The sequence below is a fragment of the Drosophila santomea genome, chromosome 3R (genome assembly GCF_016746245.2).
Source record: "Drosophila santomea strain STO CAGO 1482 chromosome 3R, Prin_Dsan_1.1, whole genome shotgun sequence".
In the NCBI taxonomy this organism is placed as follows: domain Eukaryota; kingdom Metazoa; phylum Arthropoda; class Insecta; order Diptera; family Drosophilidae; genus Drosophila; species Drosophila santomea.
Window position 1 is genome coordinate 28,865,475 of NC_053019.2, and position 21,618 is coordinate 28,887,092.

At 35.9% G+C, this 21,618-nt stretch overlaps 1 protein-coding gene across 1 annotated transcript; it reads right to left on the reverse strand.

The window, feature by feature from the left end:
• Window positions 1-716: 716 nt before the first annotated feature.
• Window positions 717-14,603, reverse strand: LOC120454346 (205 kDa microtubule-associated protein). Its single transcript, XM_039639558.2, has 2 exons — window positions 12,510-14,603; window positions 717-4,130 (listed from the first exon to the last, which is right to left on the reverse strand). The coding sequence occupies exons 1-2, from the start codon at window positions 14,163-14,165 to the stop codon at window positions 2,130-2,132; spliced, it is 3,657 nt and encodes a 1,218-aa protein (XP_039495492.1). The 5' UTR covers window positions 14,166-14,603; the 3' UTR covers window positions 717-2,129.
• Between the last annotated feature and the right edge of the window lie 7,015 nt (window positions 14,604-21,618).

Sequence of the window (21,618 nt, forward strand, 5' to 3'; positions counted from 1 at the left end):
ATCTGATTCTGCTGTCTAACATATATTTATGTGCTTTTGATTTTTTTTGTAAATGCCATTTAGATTAGTACTTTAAATTTCAGTGATGTATGGTTCTAAAATTTTGTTTATGATTTTTATATTTAAATACGTATATAAAAAATCGTCACAAGATTGAATGCAACGAATAGTACGTTAAGCCAACCTAAAAGAAAAGGTCTCTGTCGATTGGGAATCCCCTAATCACTGTTTATAATCGAATCATATAACTCGCTCAAGCTATAAAAAATGTGCTAGAGACTCTTTCTTTCAGTGGCTTACTCCTACGTTTTTGTTTGTTTTATGTAAGTCTCTCTCTCATGTTGCTTTCGACCTAGTTTTATAAGAAATATAATATAATTATCGTAATATACTCGTAGCTTAGGTAGAAAATCACTAATAAGGCAAAATAAAGTGAAGGGCACTGTGCGGGATTTCTGGAAAACTATAATGCAAACCAACTGACTTTTTTAACTTGACTACTTATATAAGTAGGTGCTCTCTTAGCGTTTCTTGTTACCCTGATAGTTTCCAACATAGTTTCTAATATTATTTATTTTGAGATTTACTTTCACAAAAGCAGGCAAATTGGCTTCTCGTATAATAAAATAGAGTTGGTGACTTTATCTTTCACATAGTTTATAAAATAATGCCAACACAAAGCCTAAAATATTTAAAAAATAAAACAACTAAAAAGATTATTTTAAAAAAATTTTCTTGTTAATTTTTATATTATTGTAGTTTTGTATTAAACACATATATAAATAGAGAGCGTATAGGGGTGCTGGGGATACATTCAATTTTCTGATCCATGTGGCATAATCAACAAATTATAAATAATAATACACTTTTAACTGAGTCACAATTATTAGAAGCAAAACGAAATAAAATGTGAAATAGAAAACGTTTTAAAACTGTTTTTTAAATTATGAGATTACACTGAGTAAGAGCTTATTCTCGTTTAATTTCTGTACTAAACTTGTTTATAGTGCTGCTCAGTTTCCACATTATTATATTTTTAATCCAATTAAAATATAAAGTGTTTTCGGGAGTGTTAAATCAGAAAATGACATGTGCTGGGAAGTACAATGTAAGCACATCATTTCAACCAATTCTTAATAGAGACCGTATAGGGGTGCTGGGCATACATTCAGTTTTCTGATCCATGAGGCATAATCAACAAATTAAATATAATAATACACTTTTAACTGAGTCACAATTATTAGAAGCAAAACGTAATAAAATGTGAAATGGAAAACGTTCTTGAACTGTTTTTGAAATTATGAGATTACATTGGGTAAAGAGCTTATTCTCGTTTAATTTCTGTACTAAACATGTTTATAGTGCTGCTCAATTTCCACATTATTATAATATAAATCCAATTCAAAAGTAAGGTGTTTTCAGTTGTTTTAAATAATAAAATTATAAGTGCTCTTAAGATTTTTTTTTTTGTAGATAAGCAGTCTACTAGTTTCGCTGGTCAAATAACCTTGGTTTTCGTTGGATTAGCTTTAATTCGTTTTAGATTTCGGTATTTTTTTTTAGGATGCCGACTAAAAGGCGATAGTTTGACTTGCATTTTCTTTCTTTTTTAGTTCTTGCTACACAATGTTTCTTTTGTTTGATTATTTTTAGTGTTTCTCAAAATTAAAACAAAAATTATTTTCGATAAAGGACAATTTGTAATTGTTTTTTTTTTTAAGTTGACGCAATTGAATACAATAAAGAACGTGAGTAAAAAATATATTGAAAACATTTCAAACGTAAATATTAAATCTTTAAATAACGCAGCACTTGGTGACACTTTTCTTTCGTTTTCTTTACAAAATAGCACAAACATTCGTTCACTCCGCGTTCATTTGAAATAGTTCATTATTGTTTTAAATAAAATACTATAATAATATGCAGCAAGAAATCAAGAGTGCAATCGTATATAAATAAGTACAATGAGCAAAAATTCCTTATTTGGTTACCAGGATGCTATTGTATTACTCGTTTTTCTGTTTAAGTCTTCTAAATTTTCTTCTGTTCGTTTTAAACACTTTTCCTTAATATGTTCTCAGTATTAATAAAGTAATATTAACTGTGTGATCTGGAATTTAGGATGTACATTAAAAGTCCAAAAGGGACACTTCATTTTGGGCAAGGACATCTTGGTCATGAAACGGTTGCTCTTCAATAATCTTATCCTCTTCCTGAAGTCCGTTTCCGTTAAGCTTGACAACTTCTTCCGCATTGCTCTGACCATTAGTGGTTAAAGTATTTTTGGGTGATGGTGCTACCCCTTCCTTGCCATTCAAAGTAGGCTTCCTAGCTTTTAATACAACCGGCGATGACTTAGTGGCGCCATCTTTGGAACTCGGTGTCAGTGGCTTAGATGTAGCTTTGCCTGGCACTGCCTTTGATGGTGATGACTTCCTGAAAGACGACGTGGTTGTAGTAGTAGAGCTTCCAGGAACCTGTAATCGTCGTGTTGTACTCCCATTGTTATTGGTGGAGCTAGCAGAATGCGTAAACTTAGGAGCTGGGCGAGCTGTGAACGATTTTGTAATAGTTGCGGTAGTAGTGGAAGCGGTGGTAGAGCTGGTATTTTTGCCTAATCCATTGGCTTGCTGCTTGGTAGGGCTACGAGTAGAAAGGGAAGGAGCACACGTGCTAGGTACCTTTCGTACAGTGGTGGTGGTAGAAAGGGTGCTGCGCGGCGACGAAACTTTAGGCTTGACTGGGGCTGTCATTGTGGCCGCAGGGCGAACTTTTGTTGAAGCAGCGCTGCTAGGAGCAGATCCTGTAGCATTTGTTACTGGTCGTCGAGCAGTTAAGGAGGCTCCAGTTACGGTTCCACTTGTTGCTGGTTTACGAAGTGTTGTCCTGGTTGCATTAGCAGATGTAGTTCCACTTGCAGTCGGCTTGTTTGTTAAGGTTTTGGCCCCTAATGTTACCTTGCTCACTGGAGCTGTAACTGGTCTAGTACTGCTTAACTTGGTCGGTGGCTTTACTGTAGATGCGGCAATGCTGCTTAGTGATTTTCGAGGGTTTCCAGTTCCTGCAGATGTAGTCACAGTTTTCGTATCTATACTTGTAGTTTTGGTTCCAAGGCGGGTGGTACTTGGACGTGGGCCGGCTAACTTGTTTGTCCCGGAAACAGAAGTAGTGCTCAGTGTAGTCTTCTTCATTGCTAAGGATGCTGTTTTCGGTTTAGCACTAGCTGCTGTAGATCCTGCTTTGGTCGCTGAATGGGGTTTGGTAGCACCAGGAACCGCACCTCCAGCTACAGTAGCAACAGAAGTTACTTTGGACAAAGTTTTCACAACTTCAATATTTTTTTCTACTTCTAAAATATCTTCCAAAGGTTTATTACTTGAGATAACATTTTCATCTAACTGAGAAATTATCGGACCATCGGCAGCGACTGACAATTGCATCTCTGTGAAGTTCTCGGAAGCATTTATAGGCATACCTCCTAAATCCTCCTGCTGAGTTTTCAGATGGGCCGGTGTGAAAGGCTGGGCAAACGGATTAATATCTTGCGATGCAGGTGATATTTCATCAATGTTTTGAGTTTCACTCAAAACCATCGGTCGCTGACCATCGGCAGCGACTGACAATTGCATCTCTGCATCAGCAGAGGGCAGTTCCTTTTCCGAAGCAGAAGGCAGCAATTGCTCATCTGGAGTACCAGGCAAAAGTTTCTCATTTGAAGGAGATAAAAGTGGTGTCCCCTCTGAAACAGCAATAGGTAGTCGCTCTTCCGAATATGCAGGCTGCATATTTTCGATTACACAGTCTTCAGCAACTAAGTTCTTTTCAGTGCCAAGATTTCCATCCTGGGGAATGAAATATCCAACAGCGTCTTGCAGTTCCTCATTTGCGATGACTTGTTGCTCACTTTGGTCCTCTCTCTTTGTAGACTTACTCGCATCTTTATCACATATAGCGAAGTCCTCGGAAGCATTTATAGGCATACCTCCTAAATCCTCCTGCTGAGTTTTCAGATGGGCCGGTGTGAAAGGCTGGGCAAACGGATTAATACCTTGCGATGCAGGTGATATTTCATCAATGTTTTGAGTTTCACAACCGGAAACTGATTTAAGGGCAGCGTACTCCTCGTCGTTCTGAAAAATACAGCAAAGTGAGTGATGTGAATGTTTACTAGTAAAAGAGAAAGATTATCAACGCTTAAAAATAAAACTTCTTTGGTGCTTCCTTTTTATGTAGCTATTTAACATTATAAAAATCATCAACGAACATAAATTACACACTAATCACAGTAAAGAGTAACTACTGTTATATATGTAATGAAAAGACTAAACTATAATAGTTTTTATGAGCTTGAATAAAAATAAATATTTATTTAGAAGATGTATAAGTGGTGTTTTAACCTGTTAAAAAAAATACGGTGCTAGACAATTTCTGCTTGCTTTGATTGCAATTTTCTCACAAAAGAGAAAGCATAATTGCAAAACTTAAAAGAGAGGGTCTGCCATGCCTTTTCATGCATCCAACACACGTTATTACTCTACGCTGAAGTTAAAGCATTTTAGACACACACAAATTTTTTTTCAAAGAATGAAAATTATTATGAACTCAGCGAGCTTTTAATTTTTAAAGTAATGTAATTGTAATTTTTAAAGTAAAGTGCCAAATCACTTTTCGTCTCAAATGTTGAAATCAGAACTTTACCTTATCATAAGGTGATTTTATTTGATTCTGTATGCACCAGTTTCTCGACAATATATATTTTTTTATTTAATTTGATCAACATGCGGGCACAGCTAATTGATTTGAAAGATATTCAAAACTAGCAGTATTCAATTATACAAGCTATTATTGGATACACCATTTCTTTTAAATTACGTTTGTTTATATTATTGCAAGTCGAAGCTAGCTTCTTTTTTTATTGTAAGTTATGCAAGATTTAAAATAAATTTACAAATTGACTACATGCCTAAGTGTACACTCTAAGTGAGCGGTAAAAACCAACAACGAACAGGAATACATTTACCAAAAACCATACAGATGCGAATGGGAAAGGTCTATGTAACTTTAAGTAGTGACATAGAGTTAGCCTTGGATTCTGCTACCGCAGGTGTCGGGAAATGTGATGAATGGAAGGGCGATGATGGAACTTTTCCTCTATCACGCGAAGACTATATCTCAGCACCAAAAGCAAAGCGCTCTAAAACTCTAAAATGTCATTGACCAGTAAATGCCACCAGCGGGGGCAATTTGCCATCGGACGGGGCTCGTTCCCAACTCTCTGTTGCTGTTTTCCACTTTTAGCTCACTCGCTCAATGGGCGTCTGACTTTCTTTTGCTACACTTAAAACAGTATCTGGTTTTTTATATATTATATATAAGCTTATATACCTATATTCTTGACTAAACTATTTTTAAAAACCTTATCTAAGAAATTAGTGTATTTTAAAAGAATTTCAAATTGTTTTAACGACATTTTGTCGAAGTCGGATGTATAGTGATTTAGAGCACCGAACGATTAAAAATAAGGAAGGTACTTTGCTTTTCTTTTTAAATTTTTATTAATTTTTTCTTTTTGCAGTTAACCTCATTTTGACCACCACTCCACTCTCGGCTTGGACTGTTGCTCAAGCGTAATGGGGTTAAAAGTGAGCTGAAGCGAACAAGACCGAAAGGCATAAAATACAAAACGGGGCTTAGACAGACTAAGCTCTCTTAGCTTAGTTCACATTTATATTAGATATTTGTCATGACTCATCGCCAAATTTATAAAATGGTTACTTTTTTAAAAGTAAGGTGTTTTTTAAAATGTTTCATAGACGTGGGACAAGGAAGCCTTCCACTCAATCAGTTGTAATAATAGCGATCATTGTTTGGAACATTTCATATTAGTTCCTGTCGCTGTCAGCTCATAGAAATTTAGCTGGCCGATAAATTTGTTTTTCTTTGCTGCGCTGGTTACTCTCTCGAAAATGTATGAACTTAACAAAATCGCCCTCATTAGTAAATCATTTATTATACCCCTAAAAGTCGTGTAAAAACATTACTTAAAAGTTTTTAACGCCATTAAAAACAAATATTGTCCGTCCCTAAAATGTTCTTTATCAACATCACAATATGGTTGTAGTAGTTTGCGAGAATTTATTTCCATTTTAGTACTTAAAGAAACGGAAGAATGAAAAACTGGCAATGAGTAACTCATACACTACTTGCTCACTAGCTCATGCATGAGTGTATAAGAGCATGGCATTTGTGCTTGCCAAAAATCTGCAAAGAGAACGCAACGATGACATCAACAATTTTGCGTAAGCAACCAAAACCAATGCCAATTTGTATGTTTGATGAATAAAATATAAAAAGAAATACACAAAATGCTTAATTTTTCTTTAACTTTTTTAGGTATGTTAGGAAAGGCAAAATGGAAAGACAAAATGTTTATGCTGTATATAGCGCAATAGCCAACCAACACTAATATTAAGTGCAACATACACGGCGTTTATAACAAATAACGTATTACTATATATATGTGTAACCCTCCCCTCCTTTTTAGTATTCAATATTCGATCGGCTCGTTAAAAAATTAAAAGGGTATTCAGTAAGACACAAATGGGAGTAAGGCATAGCCATTCATAGTGCCCAAAAAGGAATGTAATAACGACATCCAGGGTTTTTACTTACACATAAGCACAAAATCACTGTGGGCGGCAGTCCACGTAGTGACTAAGAGCACCATGAGAGTTTGCGGAGGTGATTACTATATCTACATGAATTTGCTCTTATGGAGTTGATAGATATATAAAATTAAAAGATTAAAAGGTCAAAAATCAAAACTTTTATTAAAAAAATATAGCATCTGAACAACGTACAACGTACTAATAGTGGAAAAAACGTTTCGTCAGCGACGTTTCTTCCCTAAGAACGGAAGTTAAACATGTGTTAAATTTTGGGTTTACTTAGCTAGTATATTTTATACAATTTCTTAGGCAAGGAATGGGTATCTGATAGTCGTCGCACTAGACAACAACTTTCCATTTCGATTCTCTCTAAGTACCTCCTCTCAAAGAGAAAAATAATTTCGTATACAATTCTCAACAAAGCGAGATAGACTTCTTCACATTTGAATTGGACGCGTTTGTGTGCGTGGTTTTATTAGTGCGAACTTACTAATGAGTGTTCCCGGCTTTGTAATTTCTATTTTTAAACTAGCAAAAAAGTATACAAATCGGAACAAAAGAAAGACACCGAAAATGCATTTTGTGAGTCAGAAGTGACCTGCGTTATACAGAATGATATTCCCTAGGGATGTTTAAACAGGCAACCACTTTATTGGGTCCAATTAACGTAATTTATTAAAAATTGTATTCAAAATTAAAACCTTCTGCATAAGTAGTACTTTAAGCTTACATTTGAGCTTAAGACGTCTCATTGACCAGTATTTGTAAAAAATTGTTACTTGACTGTGCTACTTTAAGTGCTACCTTACCAGCTTTAAAGTAATTGTCCCAAATTAAAACAAGTCGAGTTCCCCGACTATCTGATACCCGTTACTCAGCTAGTGGAAGGGAGAAGGAGAGTCTTAAACACAATTTTTGGCGGTTTGTAGGCGTTATAGTGGGCGTGGCTGAAAGTTTTTTGGCAAATCGATAGAAATTTACAAGACCAATATAAAAATGAAAAAATATCAAAACATTTTTCAAAAGTGTGAACGTAGCAGCTTTGGGCGGTTTGTGGGCGTTAGAGTGGGCGTGGCAAATCAATAGAAATTTACAAGACCAATACAAAAATGAAAAAATATCAAAACATTTTTCAAAAGTGTGGGCGTGGCAGTTTTGGGCGGTTTGTGGGCGTGAGAGTGGGCGTGGCAACATGAATCGACAAACTTGCGCTGCTTCTATGTCTCTGGAGTCTGTATGCTTAATCTCAACTTTCTAGCTTTTGTAGTTCCTGAGATCTCGACGTTCATACGGACGGACAGACGGACGGACAGACGGACGGACAGACGGGCACGGCCAGATCGACTCGGCTATTGATCCTGATCAAAAATATATATACTTTATATGGTCGGAAACGCTTCTGCCTGTTACATACTTTTCAACGAATCTAGTATACCCTTTTACACTACGAGTAACGGGTATAAAAATATATATGCACTGAAAGGTATAGACAAATTTAAAAGTTAATTATAAATACAAAATTGGAATATGAATTCCCAACACTCTATCCAGCATAGCAGAGATTTCTGAGATCAAACAGACCGTCAAAGTGGACTAACCTATTGATAAAAAATTAAAACTCTAAGCACAGAATGGCGCGTTAACTTTTAATTTTTGAGAACTGGTACATTTCCTGCTAGAAACAAAAAAATTTAGATATACACGTTTTTATAAAAATTCCAAAAGCGAATCTTTAACCACTATTTCACATAACCTTTTTTATGTGAAAGCTTAAAAATCAACCAAAGATGAATTTTGGAATTGAATAAAAAGAGAGATAAATAAATTTAGAAAGCAACCGCATTACATTTGGTTACTAACATTAGAACAGAGCCGCGCCATGAAATTGACTAGCTTTCTTGGCCAACTCGCACCGGAATTCTGACTATAAAACGAAATACTCAAAGCTAAGCTATTAAAAAAACAGTTGCACGATGAAAGAAAAAATGGGGATGGAAAATTGAAGGCAAACTAGCAAATTCATAATGTGAAATGTGCGATACGAAAAGAATGAACAGCAAGCAGACAACAATTTTTTGCACAGACGGATGAAATTGGTAATGGCCCAAGTGGTAATAAAACACCTGGCAAAGTTTGTTAGCCAGTACACGAACACTAGTTTAAAAATGAAAAATAAACAGGAAGCAGTCCGTGGAAAATAGATGGGAAACAGCAACGCTCTTATTCAAATTTTTATACCCGTTACTCGTAGAGTAAAAGGGTATACTAGATTCGTTGAAAAGTATGTAACAGGCAGAAGGAAGCGTTTCCGACCATATAAAGTATATATATTCTTGATCAGGATCAATAGCCGAGTCGATTTGGCCATGTCCGTCTGTCCGTCCGTCTGTCTGTCCGTCCGTCTGTCTGTCCGTATGAACGTCGAGATCTCAGGAACTACGAAAGCTAGAAAGTTGAGATTAGGCATACAGACTCCAGGGGCATAGACGCAGCGCAAGTTTGTCGAATCATGCTGCCACGCCCACTCTAACGCCCACAAACCGCACAAAACTGCCACGCCCACACTTTTGAAAAATGTTTAAATATTTTTTCATTTCTGTATTGGTCTTGTAAATTTCTATCGATTTGTTAAAAAACTTTTTGCCATGCCCACTCTAACGCCCACAAACCGCCCAAAGCTGCCACGCCCACAGTTTTGAAAAATGTTTTGATATTTTTTCATTTTTGTATCAGTTTTGTAAATTTCTATCGACTTGCAAGAAAACTTTTTGCCACGCCCACTCTAACGCCCACAAACCGCCAAAAACTGTCAGTGTCTCCTTCGCACTTTCACTAGCTGAGTAACGGGTATCAGATAGTCGGGGAACTCGACTATAGCGTTCTTTCTTGTTTTCCATTGGCCCCAAGCTTAAGAAAAAATAGACAGTGATTCTGATATTCAGAACTCTTATCGGAACTCAAATTCGGTGGTTAGGCAACCGTACATTGACAGTTTCATTTCAATAACTTTCAATCAAATGTATCTATAGATTTTAAGCTTTTACAAATAAAACCCAACAAGTATAAAAATTAACACAGTTTGGCCCCTTTAGCTTCAATTCAAAATATCGAAACAATTTAACAAAAATGATATTTTTTAATAAATTAAACTACTGAAACTAGGTTAACAAATACCAACAATAGATTTCATATATTTCCAAGATATTTACTATATGTTGAAATTTGGGTTACAAAAATGTTGACTTTTAACTAAAATCACACATCATATCGGATTTTAGATTAACGATCCCTGAAGCATTGTGCCAATGCACTCCACACACACTACCTCCAGCTACGAATTAACTATATTCATATCCCAAAATCTGACGCGACATATGCCATAATTTGCCTCCTAGCTTCCATTACTGATCTCAGAATTAATTATCCCATGCGTTGCAGGGGCAAAACACTTAATATGATGTGACATGAACTGGGACTTGGCAGAGGATTTTTGCCATTTAAATATAAACAGGCCAGGGGACAAGAGGACATAGCCAAACTATGAATCAAAGGAAATGCAATGTGCAACTGTGATCATCTAAATAAATTGTTATTGAACAGTTCTTAAAGGTAGTTCACTAAAAGATGTTTTAAAAATTTTAAATATTGCATTACAAATAAATTCCCTCGACTTACATTCGCTACAACTGTGTGTACTTAAGTGTTAAATAAATACTTTTTCCCATAAATGCAGCATATTTTCTTCTACCATCTTACCTTATAATCATTTAAACTATGAAAATGGTATACACCTGAATTACCTAAAAAAGATTCAGATAACTATCATACGAATTTTGTAAATAGCTGCAGAATTAAAAAAAAAAAACACTTTTTACCTATAGATTTCCCCCGCAGTTCTTGACTGGATTTGGAAAACGCAAAAAGTGAATCATTACTCAGGCGCGTGAACATATTTGCGCATTTGACATGTTTTCCTATATTGTTTTCATTCGTTTGATTAAAGTCGAGGCTGTCTTTGATAAGGTGAAAATTAAAAAACAACTTTGATTAGTGCATCAGAATCAAATTGTAATAAATGCTTATTTAAAATTACCCGTACAACAATCATAATTTAAGCAAGAGAGAATGCAATAATCGATTTCCTCGACGATCAGATACCAGATAATCAGTCGGGGTAGGGCGAAGTGTGGGCGTGGGAGTTTTGGGCGGTGGCAACATACGGAAACAAACTTTCGCTGGATCTACATACGTTTTTGGAATCTGCATATCTAATCTAATTTTCTAGCATTTATATTTCCTGGGATCCCGACATTTAAACAGATGGACATATAGCTCATTCAACGTGATCCCTACTCCCAGTTTAGAATATAACTACTTGATAGGATCAGAATCATTTTATTTTACCAGTTGAATATTTAAAATCAAAATGTAGTATGCAGTCAATGGAATAAGTAAAGGCAATAAACAAAAGCAAACAGCAAGGTAAGTACGTTTCATACATACATATATGTGCATGCACGCGAAAACCAACCGTATGCACATGCATATGTATATGTGATGACCGAATTAAAAAATTCATAGTTGTCTCTATCCTCTATTTTGCTACTGCTTTAAAACTTACTGTATTTTTGTGCATCTCTGTTAGTAAATGCACTTTATATTGCGGTTCTAATTATAAAAGCGTGTCTGTGTGTGATCAAGTGTACATACATTGCATTAAAGTTTGAATTGGGACTCGCAACGAAGCGAAAAGACTGCCAGTTCTTACAGTCGTTGGCAACGCCATTAGCTTTTTATTATTGGTACTTGTAGTTGTGCAGATTGCAGACGAAAAGAGAGCTGTGGAGAGAGCAAAGTTCCATTCGAACTCAGCTCATAAAAATCTTAAATCGAGCTAAAACCATACATTAAAATAAGAATTTCAGGTAATTGGTCACTGGAAAATTTTTACTTTTCAAAAACGTTAGTATACAGATAGAAAAAAGCTTTTTACAAATTTAAATAAATTTCCAATCCAACGTTTTTAGTTGTCTAAACCTAAATAGGTTTAAACCAAATATTATACTTTAAAATCAAAAGGCAGAATACCAAATAAACACAAAACTCGTCCTTACCAAACCTAACACCCTATTCCTGTCAATGGAAAACGCTAGTGTGTCCTGTTGGTTGAAAAAATTGAGTACCCCTCGTCCAACAACAAAAAGCAACCCCACCCAAATGCAACAAACAAAGGGAGAGCGTAGGAAACAGCAATGTCGACAGAGCAACGAGAGCGAGCCAAATGACGCACCCCAGGACAAAGTGGAAAAGTAAAAAGTGTACACTCCAATAATAAATAAGTTAGAATTCAATTTAAAGAATACATAACTCATCAGAAAAAGACATATATAATATGTACAAACATACTAAATATGTATATTACTATTTTCTAATTATATTATAAAAATTAAAAATTTATGTATTCAACTTTAAGACATATTTAAAGTCATTTTTTAATTGCGTCCGAAAGTTATTTTTAACTTTGAAACCCAAACTGCGCGTTAAAAGTTTAAAATATAATACTAAATACTACTAATTTAAAATATAATAAATATTTAAAAATATATAAATATTTTCAAAAGGTCAGTCCTAGAATCACTTAAAAGATTCTGAAAGAGCGAAAAGAGAAGATTTTGAGAATGTATGAAATGCACTGACGGGGTAGCGGCACATGCAGATGCGAAACTCAACGACAAAACAGTATACCAACAAATTTAATGATTAATCTCAGAAACTTGGGATTTCAAATGAAGTTTGCATTAATAATAGCTTTTGCCACCTTTCTCCGGTTTATCAGCTTACCTGTGGAGGAGCTTCGGATGAAATAACCCCAAAGAGATGGGATTCCGGATTCAACGTACACTCCCCAACCAACTCCTTGGTGTCTTCAACCAGATGTTTCTCCGCAGTGGAGGAAAGGGGAGAAGGCGTGATGTCTTCAATGCCGGCTTGCTGGGACTCCAGCTCCAATTTCGACACAGGAGAGTCTGCTTCAGAGCTAAACTGCGGTGCACTGGTGTCTAGCAACAAACTCTGGTCGGCAAAAATATCAGAGCACTCAGCGGGTAGCTGCTTTAGCTCCTGGTGGTCCTCTTGCGCCTTCATCGAGGTATTTTCCAAGTAAAATGAAGCTTGCATTGGATCTCGCTGAATGTTATTGAGCAATGTGTGCGAGTCCTGATTGTTTGGAAAATCGCAGTGAAACTGAAGTTCCTCTGTAGAAGGCGACTTTGAAACACTTTCTTTCTCCTCCACATGAATTAGTTCCTTGTCATCACCTGTCTGAATGGGCAAAGGTTGCACGGAATTTAGAATATCTTCAATGGAGGCGTTGTGCTCGGCATAAATTGATTGTTTCATGATGTCGGCGCCGTCCGCCACCTGCTCTAGAGGCAAGTCCATATCGACACTTGTTTCTGGACCATGATCCAGAACATCCCTTAAGGCTGCTGGCTCAGCGGTTCCTAAACCATTCAACAACTGCATCTCAAGGTTTCCTGCTCCAAAAATGTCAGATTCCTGCTCTAGTTCGTGAGGTCGCATATCCGCTTCAATGTCAAATTCCCGCTCATCGGGCACCGCAATAGCATCCATGTTGATCCTGGCGAATTCTTTGCGCGGACTTTCCGCCACCAGATCGTCGAGGGCTCCCCCCGGTAGAAATTGGCGGGGCAGGGGATCTTCAGCAGCCGGAAGGGGAGACGACGGCTGTGACCCAAAGCAAGGCACAAAGGCCACAGCATTGGGATTTAGATGAGAGTGGTTTTCCTCCAGTTCTTTAACAAAATCGCAGTTCTCCTTGTTGTCGAAGCCCACTAACAGCTCTTTACCAACTGGTTGGGCCGCCATTAAGACCTCTTCGTGGTTTAAAGGCGAGGAATTGTTCTCACTGAGACTGCTGGTTCCATAAGTAGTGGCTACGGAGCTGTGCTCATCCTCGTCTTCCTGACGGAGATCCTCATGAACTTCTTGCGGTTCTAACTGCTGCTGTTGAAGCTGCTCCACCAACTGGTCTGCCTTCTGGATCTGCTGGGCTACCACCTCGTCCGTTGAAGTAGTGGTGTTAGAATTTGTGGAAAAGTCACCATCGTTCTTGATCACTTCCACGTCCTCTTCGTAGGCCAGATTGAAGCCCGCGGCAGCTCCGTTTCCGAGGACGTGATTCTCAGGGTCTAGTACGGGTCCAAAACCATTGCCAGTCTCCTTTGTCAGGGAAAGCATTTCCTGTTGAATCTTTTCACTCTGCTGCACCTCGTGTATGTACTTCCACTCCTCGTCTTCTTCCGCGTCGACTTCTTCCGACTTTGAGGCCGCGATGACAGGAGCGGAGCAGTTGTCCCCAGTAGCGTCTCCAACATGAGGATTATGCTCGCCGGCGCCTCCGGAAATTTGCAGGCATTCGGCCAGCCGGTTCTGCAAGTAGTTGTCCAATTGCGCGTTGTCCTCGTGGTGCTCCATCTTTTGGGATTTATTTGCAATAAAGTATTCGCCAACAGAAACAGGTATTGCCGTAGGGAGATGATTCAGATTGCTCGTGATTCACGCGCCACTGCGTTTTTTTCTCGATTCCTCGTTTATTGGCGTTGCTGTTCTTGCAAATTTCTACACTCACACCAACACATTCACTCTCGCAGCGAAAGAGAGACACAGTACAGGAACGGATAAGAGCACGATTTCGTTGCTTGTCCTTCCACTTCCTTCGCCTTGGCTTGCACTCCAAATATTTAAATACTTGTCGAAATAAACACAGCTCGCCGAGTCGGTTAGCCTTTTTATTTTTCTTTTACAATTTAGTAAGTTCTTCTCTCTTTTAGTTCGCTCCGATTGCTCTAACTTTTGAATTGCTTGCCGACCGATTTTTGCGCACACCCACCCTGACGAAAAAACGAAGTATGCACGTACCTGGGTTCTGCTGAAATACCGACAGCAGATCGTTTGTAAAAATACTGAATGTTAGTTTTCTAGTATATCTAAGAAATCGGTATGTTAATGGAACGGTCTGTTCTTAGTATTTTTGGCCATTCGATAATGCGATAACACTATCGATATCGATAGCTCAATTAATACTAACGACCAATATTTTTTGTCCAACGGTCTGTCCTCGGTATTTTTACTCTTTTGCTCTTTCGCTAATTGTGGTTTTGCAGCTGCTCTTTCTATAGAAAAGCCAATCGACGTATATATGTACTGTAAATCAATTATACCCCCATTGCTCTTCCAGCTAATTGTGTTTTTGCAACTGCTCTTTCTGTAGAAAAAGCAATCGCCGTATACATGCGTATTGACAATTTCTTTAACAAACCCTATTTTGTATTTTATTTACAATCTCTATTTTTAAGTTGAGACTCACACCAACAATTTTATTTATTGCTCAAACGATTTGCTATGTAAAAACAAGGTTACGTTTATATATTTGCATGTTTGGTAATCTGTTCTGCCATAACAAGCTTTTGGGCACCTGCTTTATATGTGGTGTTTATTGAAACCTTAAAAAGTCAGCTGCAAAGAGAGAGAGAGAGACACGACAGAGATCGTTCTCGCCTCCTTGTGAAGTAAAACTTTATTGAGACAGATGATTTGCTTTCAGTTGTTTTTCGGTTCTTGACTAAAAAGAGGGGTGTGCGCGCTCAGCTCTTAGTTATTTTCGGGAAAAGTGCAAGCGCGACCAATGTACGCATACTGTTAAACATTTTTGTTCGCAATTAATACTTAATTTCGATAAAAATTTTTCTAAAGTTCTTCGATTCCTTCCTGGAATTAATGTGTGTGCGTCCAGTGCTCGGTTCTTTCGATGTAATATAATAAAAATGTATATAAAACGACGCGTTTGTGTTGTATATATTTCGTTGACAACCAACTTTGGAATGTTACTTAACGATTAAACAAAGGTATGTTGAAGTCATATAATTTATGTTTTAATTTATAGAAATCTTTATTGAATTTTAATGGGTAACATAGTTATCAAACAAAAACAAGCAAAACCGTTTAATCTAAAATAATTTTCCGATATCAAATATTGTGCAGATTTATTGTAAAATTTATTAATAAATTATAAGAGAATTTTGTTCATATAATTGTTTATTTGAAATTTGTTATTTACTAAAATTTCTCTATTGAAAAGAAAATGAAGGCGAATTTAAACATATCTCACTCTCTTTCGATCATCTCCATTTTGAATTGCCAAAATATATTATAAATCAAATATGAGAGGCAATTGAAATATATATCTCTCTCTTTTGTAACTCGCATTTTTCTGTTTGCTGCCATTATATATTGGGGCTTCTTTTTGCGCGACTTCTTCGGGCTGCAACAATCAGCATTTTCCCGAATTCCCAGATGTCGTAGACAACGGCACTGTCAACTTATTTCCGTTTGTGTTGTATATCAGAAAAGTTTCTTTCTTTTGATTGCATAAAAAAATAAAAGAAACTTTTTTGACACGTAAATAAACCCTAAATCATTTAATAAACAAGAAATAGCTATTTTTACAATTAAAATTGAAGCCATTATATATTAAAACATATATTTGCGGGGCTTTTTCGGATTGCAACATTTAGCTTTTTCCCGAATTCTCAGATGTCGTCTACAGTGGCTCTGTCAGCTTACGGCTGGCTTGTCAACTTATTTCCGATTCTGTTGTATATTAAAAAAGTTTCCTCTTTTTAATTGCATAAAATAATAAAAGAAACGTAAAGCATTTTTGACATGTAATAAAACCTAAATCATTTTATAAACAAGAAATAGCTATTTTTATATTTTCACAATCAAAAATTTTATTTTAGTATCTATGAAAGTTTACCAAAGAACCCATTTCCAAATATAAAACATTATTATAATAATGTGGAGTCACAAAAACAAATAATAGATGAAAACTATTACATTTGCTAACCAATATTTAGTTTAGTTTATAAAGTATAGTTTTTATTTAAGTTTTGAAAGAAGTCTTCAATTATTTTGTTGTCCTTTAATTTTCTTGTGAAATATAATTTGTTTTGGGAGCAGAAAAAGAAAAACGAAATAGCAAATTAACATCCATGACCATTTAGGGTTGAATTAAATTTGCTCATAAATTTGCTAGAAAATTTAAAAGAAAAAGTGAGCGGCAATTTAAATAACAAAATATTTTTCAAAATAAAAAAACAGTCATCGGCTTAGATATTAGGTGTTTTAAATTTTAACAGTATGATAGGAATTGTTAATGTTGCTTTTAATCAGAACAAAATTGTAGGTTATTTAGATATGCTTCCTGTTCACATAAAATTCCAGGTAAAACCACAGTGTTGAATTTATGTGGAAGAACAAATGAGCGGCAATTTAAATATCCGCAAAATAGTTCCTAGAATATTTTGCAAAATAAAAAGTGCAGAAAATGAGCAGCCGTTTGAATATATTTTCATCTCTTTCTTCCACAACCATGCTAGGTTGCCTAAATTGGAGAGAGCCACTCCCTCTCGCATACGGCCAATAATATTAGAGTGAAAATAAGAGGCAATTTGAATGTCTTTTTCTCTCTTCCGTGCGTTGTCATTATAGTTTGCTTTAATAAAAGAGAGAGAAAGTTATTATATATATAATACTCTTTTGTGGTGCAGCCTTAATCGTTGCGCAGAATTCTCTGCTGCCGTCGACAGCGCGGCTTCGTTTGCTGAGCTGAGACCTTTCAGCTCTGATGATCTGCATTCAGTTGTTTTTCGGTTCTTGACTAAAAATGGGGGTGTGCGCGCTCAGCTCTTAGTTATTTTCGAAACAAGTGCAAGCGCGACCAATGTACGCATCCTGTTAAAAATTTTTGTTCGCGGTTTATACCTAATTTCGATAAACTTTTTTTTAAAGTTCTTCGATTCCTTCCTGGAATTAAAGTGTGTGCGTCCAGTGCTCGGTTCTTTCGATGTAATATAATAATAATGTATATAAAACGACGCGTTTGTGTTGTATATATTTCGTTGACAACAAACTTTGGAATGTTACTTAACGATTAAACAAAGGAATGTTGAAGTAATATAATTTATGTTTTAATTTATAGAAATCTTTATTGAATTTTAATGGGTAACATAGTTATCAAACAAAAACAAGCAAAACCGTTTAATCTAAAATAATTTTACGATATCAAATATTGTGCAGATTTATTGTAGAATTTATTAATAAATTATAAGAGAATTTTGTTCATATAATTGTTTATTTGAAATTGGTTATTTACTAAAATTTCTCTATGGAAGAGAAAATGAAGGCGAATTTAAACATATCTCACTCTCTTTCGATCATCTCCATTTTGAATTGCCGAAATATGTTATAAATCAAATATGAGAGGCAATTGAAATATATAAATCTCTCTTTTGTAACTCGCATTTTTCTGTTTGCTGCCATTATATATTGAGGCTTCTTTTTGCGCGACTTCTTCGGGCTGCAACAATCCGCATTTTCCCGAATTCTCAGATGTCGTATACAACGGCACTGTCAACTTATTTCCGTTTGTGTTGTATATCAGAAAAGTTTCTTTCTTTTGATTGCATAAAAAAATAAAGGAAACGTAAAGCTTTTTTGACACGTAAATAAACCCTAAATCATTTTATAAACAAGAAATAGCTATTTTTACTATAAAAATTGAAGCCATTATATATTAAAACATATATTTGCGGGGCTTTTTCGGATTGCAACATTTAGTTTTTTCCCGAATTCTCAGTGTCGTCTACAGTGGCTCTGTCAGCTTACGGCTGGCTTGTCAACTTATTTCCGATTCTGTTGTATATTAAAAAAGTTTCCTATTTTTAATTGCATAAAATAATAAAAGAAACGTAAAGCATTTTTGACATGTAAAGAAAACCTAAATCATTTTATAAACAAGAAATAGCTATTTTTATATTTTCACAATCAAAAATTTTATTTTAGTATCTATAAAAGTTTACCAAAGAACCCATTTCCAAATATAAAACATTATTATAATAATGTAGAGTCCCAAAAACAAATAATAGATAAAAACTTTTACATTTGCTAACCAATATTTAGTTTAGTTTATAAAGTATAGTTTTGATCGTTTTTATTTAAGTTTTGAAAGTAGTCTACAATTATTTTGTTGTGTACATAAACGTTCACCTTTCAAAAATTAAAACAAAAAAATGCAAGTAATTTTTTAAAACGTATAATTTGGCAGTGTTCTCTGGTTTGACTACACTAAAACGAAATTACAGAACAAAAAGCTTGTTTGCCATAAGCAAATTGTTGACAAATATTTAATGTTTATGGTTCGAAAACTGAAAATTAAACCCTAAAAATAATTCCTAATTAATTCGCATTAAGCAACAAAAACGTTAGATTTTTTAAATTGTACAAAAACTGACACAAATACAGTGAACGTCTACTTAGCCATTTTAGGTTGCAAAAATCTGGGAGATGGAAATTAGTGTAAATATTAATATATCTATAGTTCATTTATCCGTCGCTATTTTGAGATCCAGAGAAAATCAATGTTCAGGCCACTTTTTGCTCTTTTGTTTCCAGAAATATGTAGTCCAAAATAAGAGTCAATTTATATATATATAAATCTCTATCTGCCGTTTATCACCATTTTGCGTTTGCTGTAATGAAAGAGACGCCATGAGAATGTATCTTAATATATTTAGGCTCTTTTTACGCGACCATTTTGTGCTCTAACTTTAGACGCTCCGCTGTGTTCGGACGAGCTGTAGGAGTGGCCTAGCTTTTGCTCTCACACACAGTTACAAAATGGCGGCGGGTAAGTGAGATGCATATACCTACGAATTGCCTTTTGTATTGCCATCGAAAATGGCCGTCTCAGAAGGAGTAGGAGTGTTCAAAAGTTATGTTCATATTACCGTAAACCAAAATAGCTGCGAAAATGGGTGTTAAATATACATATATGTAAATGGCATATTTTATTATTGCAACCGAATATAATCCGAAAAAAGAGTGTACCAGTTGCTTGTATTTTGTACCCGTTTATTTTATTATTGATACAATATAAGCTTTATAATAATTTAAATGGTGCTTTTTTTAATGTGGTGCCGAATTGCACACACTCATTTTCTTAATAATGCGTTGTTTTTTAATTGTGTCTATTTTGCCAAGTTGAACGGAAATAATTTATTTTATTGATTAATATCTTTAAAAAAAATTTATTTAAATTGCCGTTAAACACACTTCTTTAAATTAACATTTACTTGGTGGAGTATTTGCGTGCTTCTAATTAATATGTTTATAGTGACGCTCTTGCTAGCTTTTTTTAATATACTTTTTATGCAGTTGTGTACAATAGCACCACTGTGTATGTTTACTTCGCTTATTTTCTAGCAACATTTGTAATGTAATATGTATAAATTGACGTCACAGCTCATGTATATTTGACATGTGTTGTGTAAAATTGTTTACTTTATACATGTCAAAAGTACATACTGGCGCCACTGTGTATGTAAACTTGGCATGCTTTATATCTACATGATTCATGTAAAATGCATACATTGTTGGTACAAATGTTATACATTTGTGTAGAATGGTTTACTTTACGTGTATAATATATATAGTTACGCCACAGAATAAATATACTTGACATATTTTAACGGCCTCACTTTCAATGTAAAATTTAAATAGTGGCGCCACTGAATATATATACTTGACGTAATTTAACGGCCTCAATTTAAATGTAAAATGTACATACTAGCGCCACAGTGCCTTTGTGTTTGACTTTGGCGTATACTTATACTTTTATAAGCCATTGTATAAAGTGCGCCACTGTACTTTTTACACTAGTTGTTCGTAGTGGCGCCACTGTGCCTTTATATTTTACGTTTGTGTATATTTATACTTGTATAGGCCGTTGTGTAAGGTGCGCCACTGTACTTTTTATACCAATTGTGCGTGGTGGCGCCATTTAACTTTTAAAAACTGTGCAAGGTGGCAACACTGCGCTTTTAATGAATTGTGTACACTGGCAACTCTGCACTTCTAAAAAATATGCTTCTATTGGCACCACTTGTATAAGCTGTTCTGTATAGTAGCGCCAGTGCGGATAGCGGTATTAAACAACACACAACTGCTTTACCAACACACCACACTGCCGCCACTATACTCAACAGCTTTAACAACACTGGCGCCACTACACTCTACTGCGTAGGAAAGAAAGAAAAGGAAAGGAGACGACATATCGGGAAACCGAATTGCTACACAAGAAGCGCAGATTGAGCGACTTTTTGAGATGTTTCTATTGGCACCACTTGTATAAGCTGTTCTGTATAGTAGCGCCAGTGCGGATAGCGGTATTAAACAACACACAACTGCTTTACCAACACACCACACTGCCGCCACTATACTCAACAGCTTTAACAACACTGGCGCCACTACACTCTACTGCGTAGGAAAGAAAGAAAAGGAAAGGAGACGACATATCGGGAAACCGAATTGCTACACAAGAAGCGCAGATTGAGCGACTTTTTGAGATGTTTCTATTGGCACCACTTGTATAAGCTGTTCTGTATAGTAGCGCCAGTGCGGATAGCGGTATTAAACAACACACAACTGCTTTACCAACACACCACACTGCCGCCACTATACTCAACAGCTTTAACAACACTGGCGCCACTACACTCTACTGCGTAGGAAAGAAAGAAAAGGAAAGGAGACGACATATCGGGAAACCGAATTGCTACACAAGAAGCGCAGATTGAGCGACTTTTTGAGATGTTTCTATTGGCACCACTTGTATAAGCTGTTCTGTATAGTAGCGCCAGTGCGGATAGCGGTATTAAACAACACACAACTGCTTTACCAACACACCACACTGCCGCCACTATACTCAACAGCTTTAACAACACTGGCGCCACTACACTCTACTGCGTAGGAAAGAAAGAAAAGGAAAGGAGACGACATATCGGGAAACCGAATTGCTACACAAGAAGCGCAG

Coding starts and splice junctions, on each gene's coding strand:
- LOC120454346 (XM_039639558.2), bottom strand. CDS start 14,165: ATGGAGCACCACGAGGACAACGCGCAATTGGACAACTACTTGCAGAAC. Junction 4,131..12,509: donor CATCCGAAGCTCCTCCACAG/GTAAGCTGATAA, acceptor TGTATTTTTCAG/AACGACGAGGAGTACGCTGC.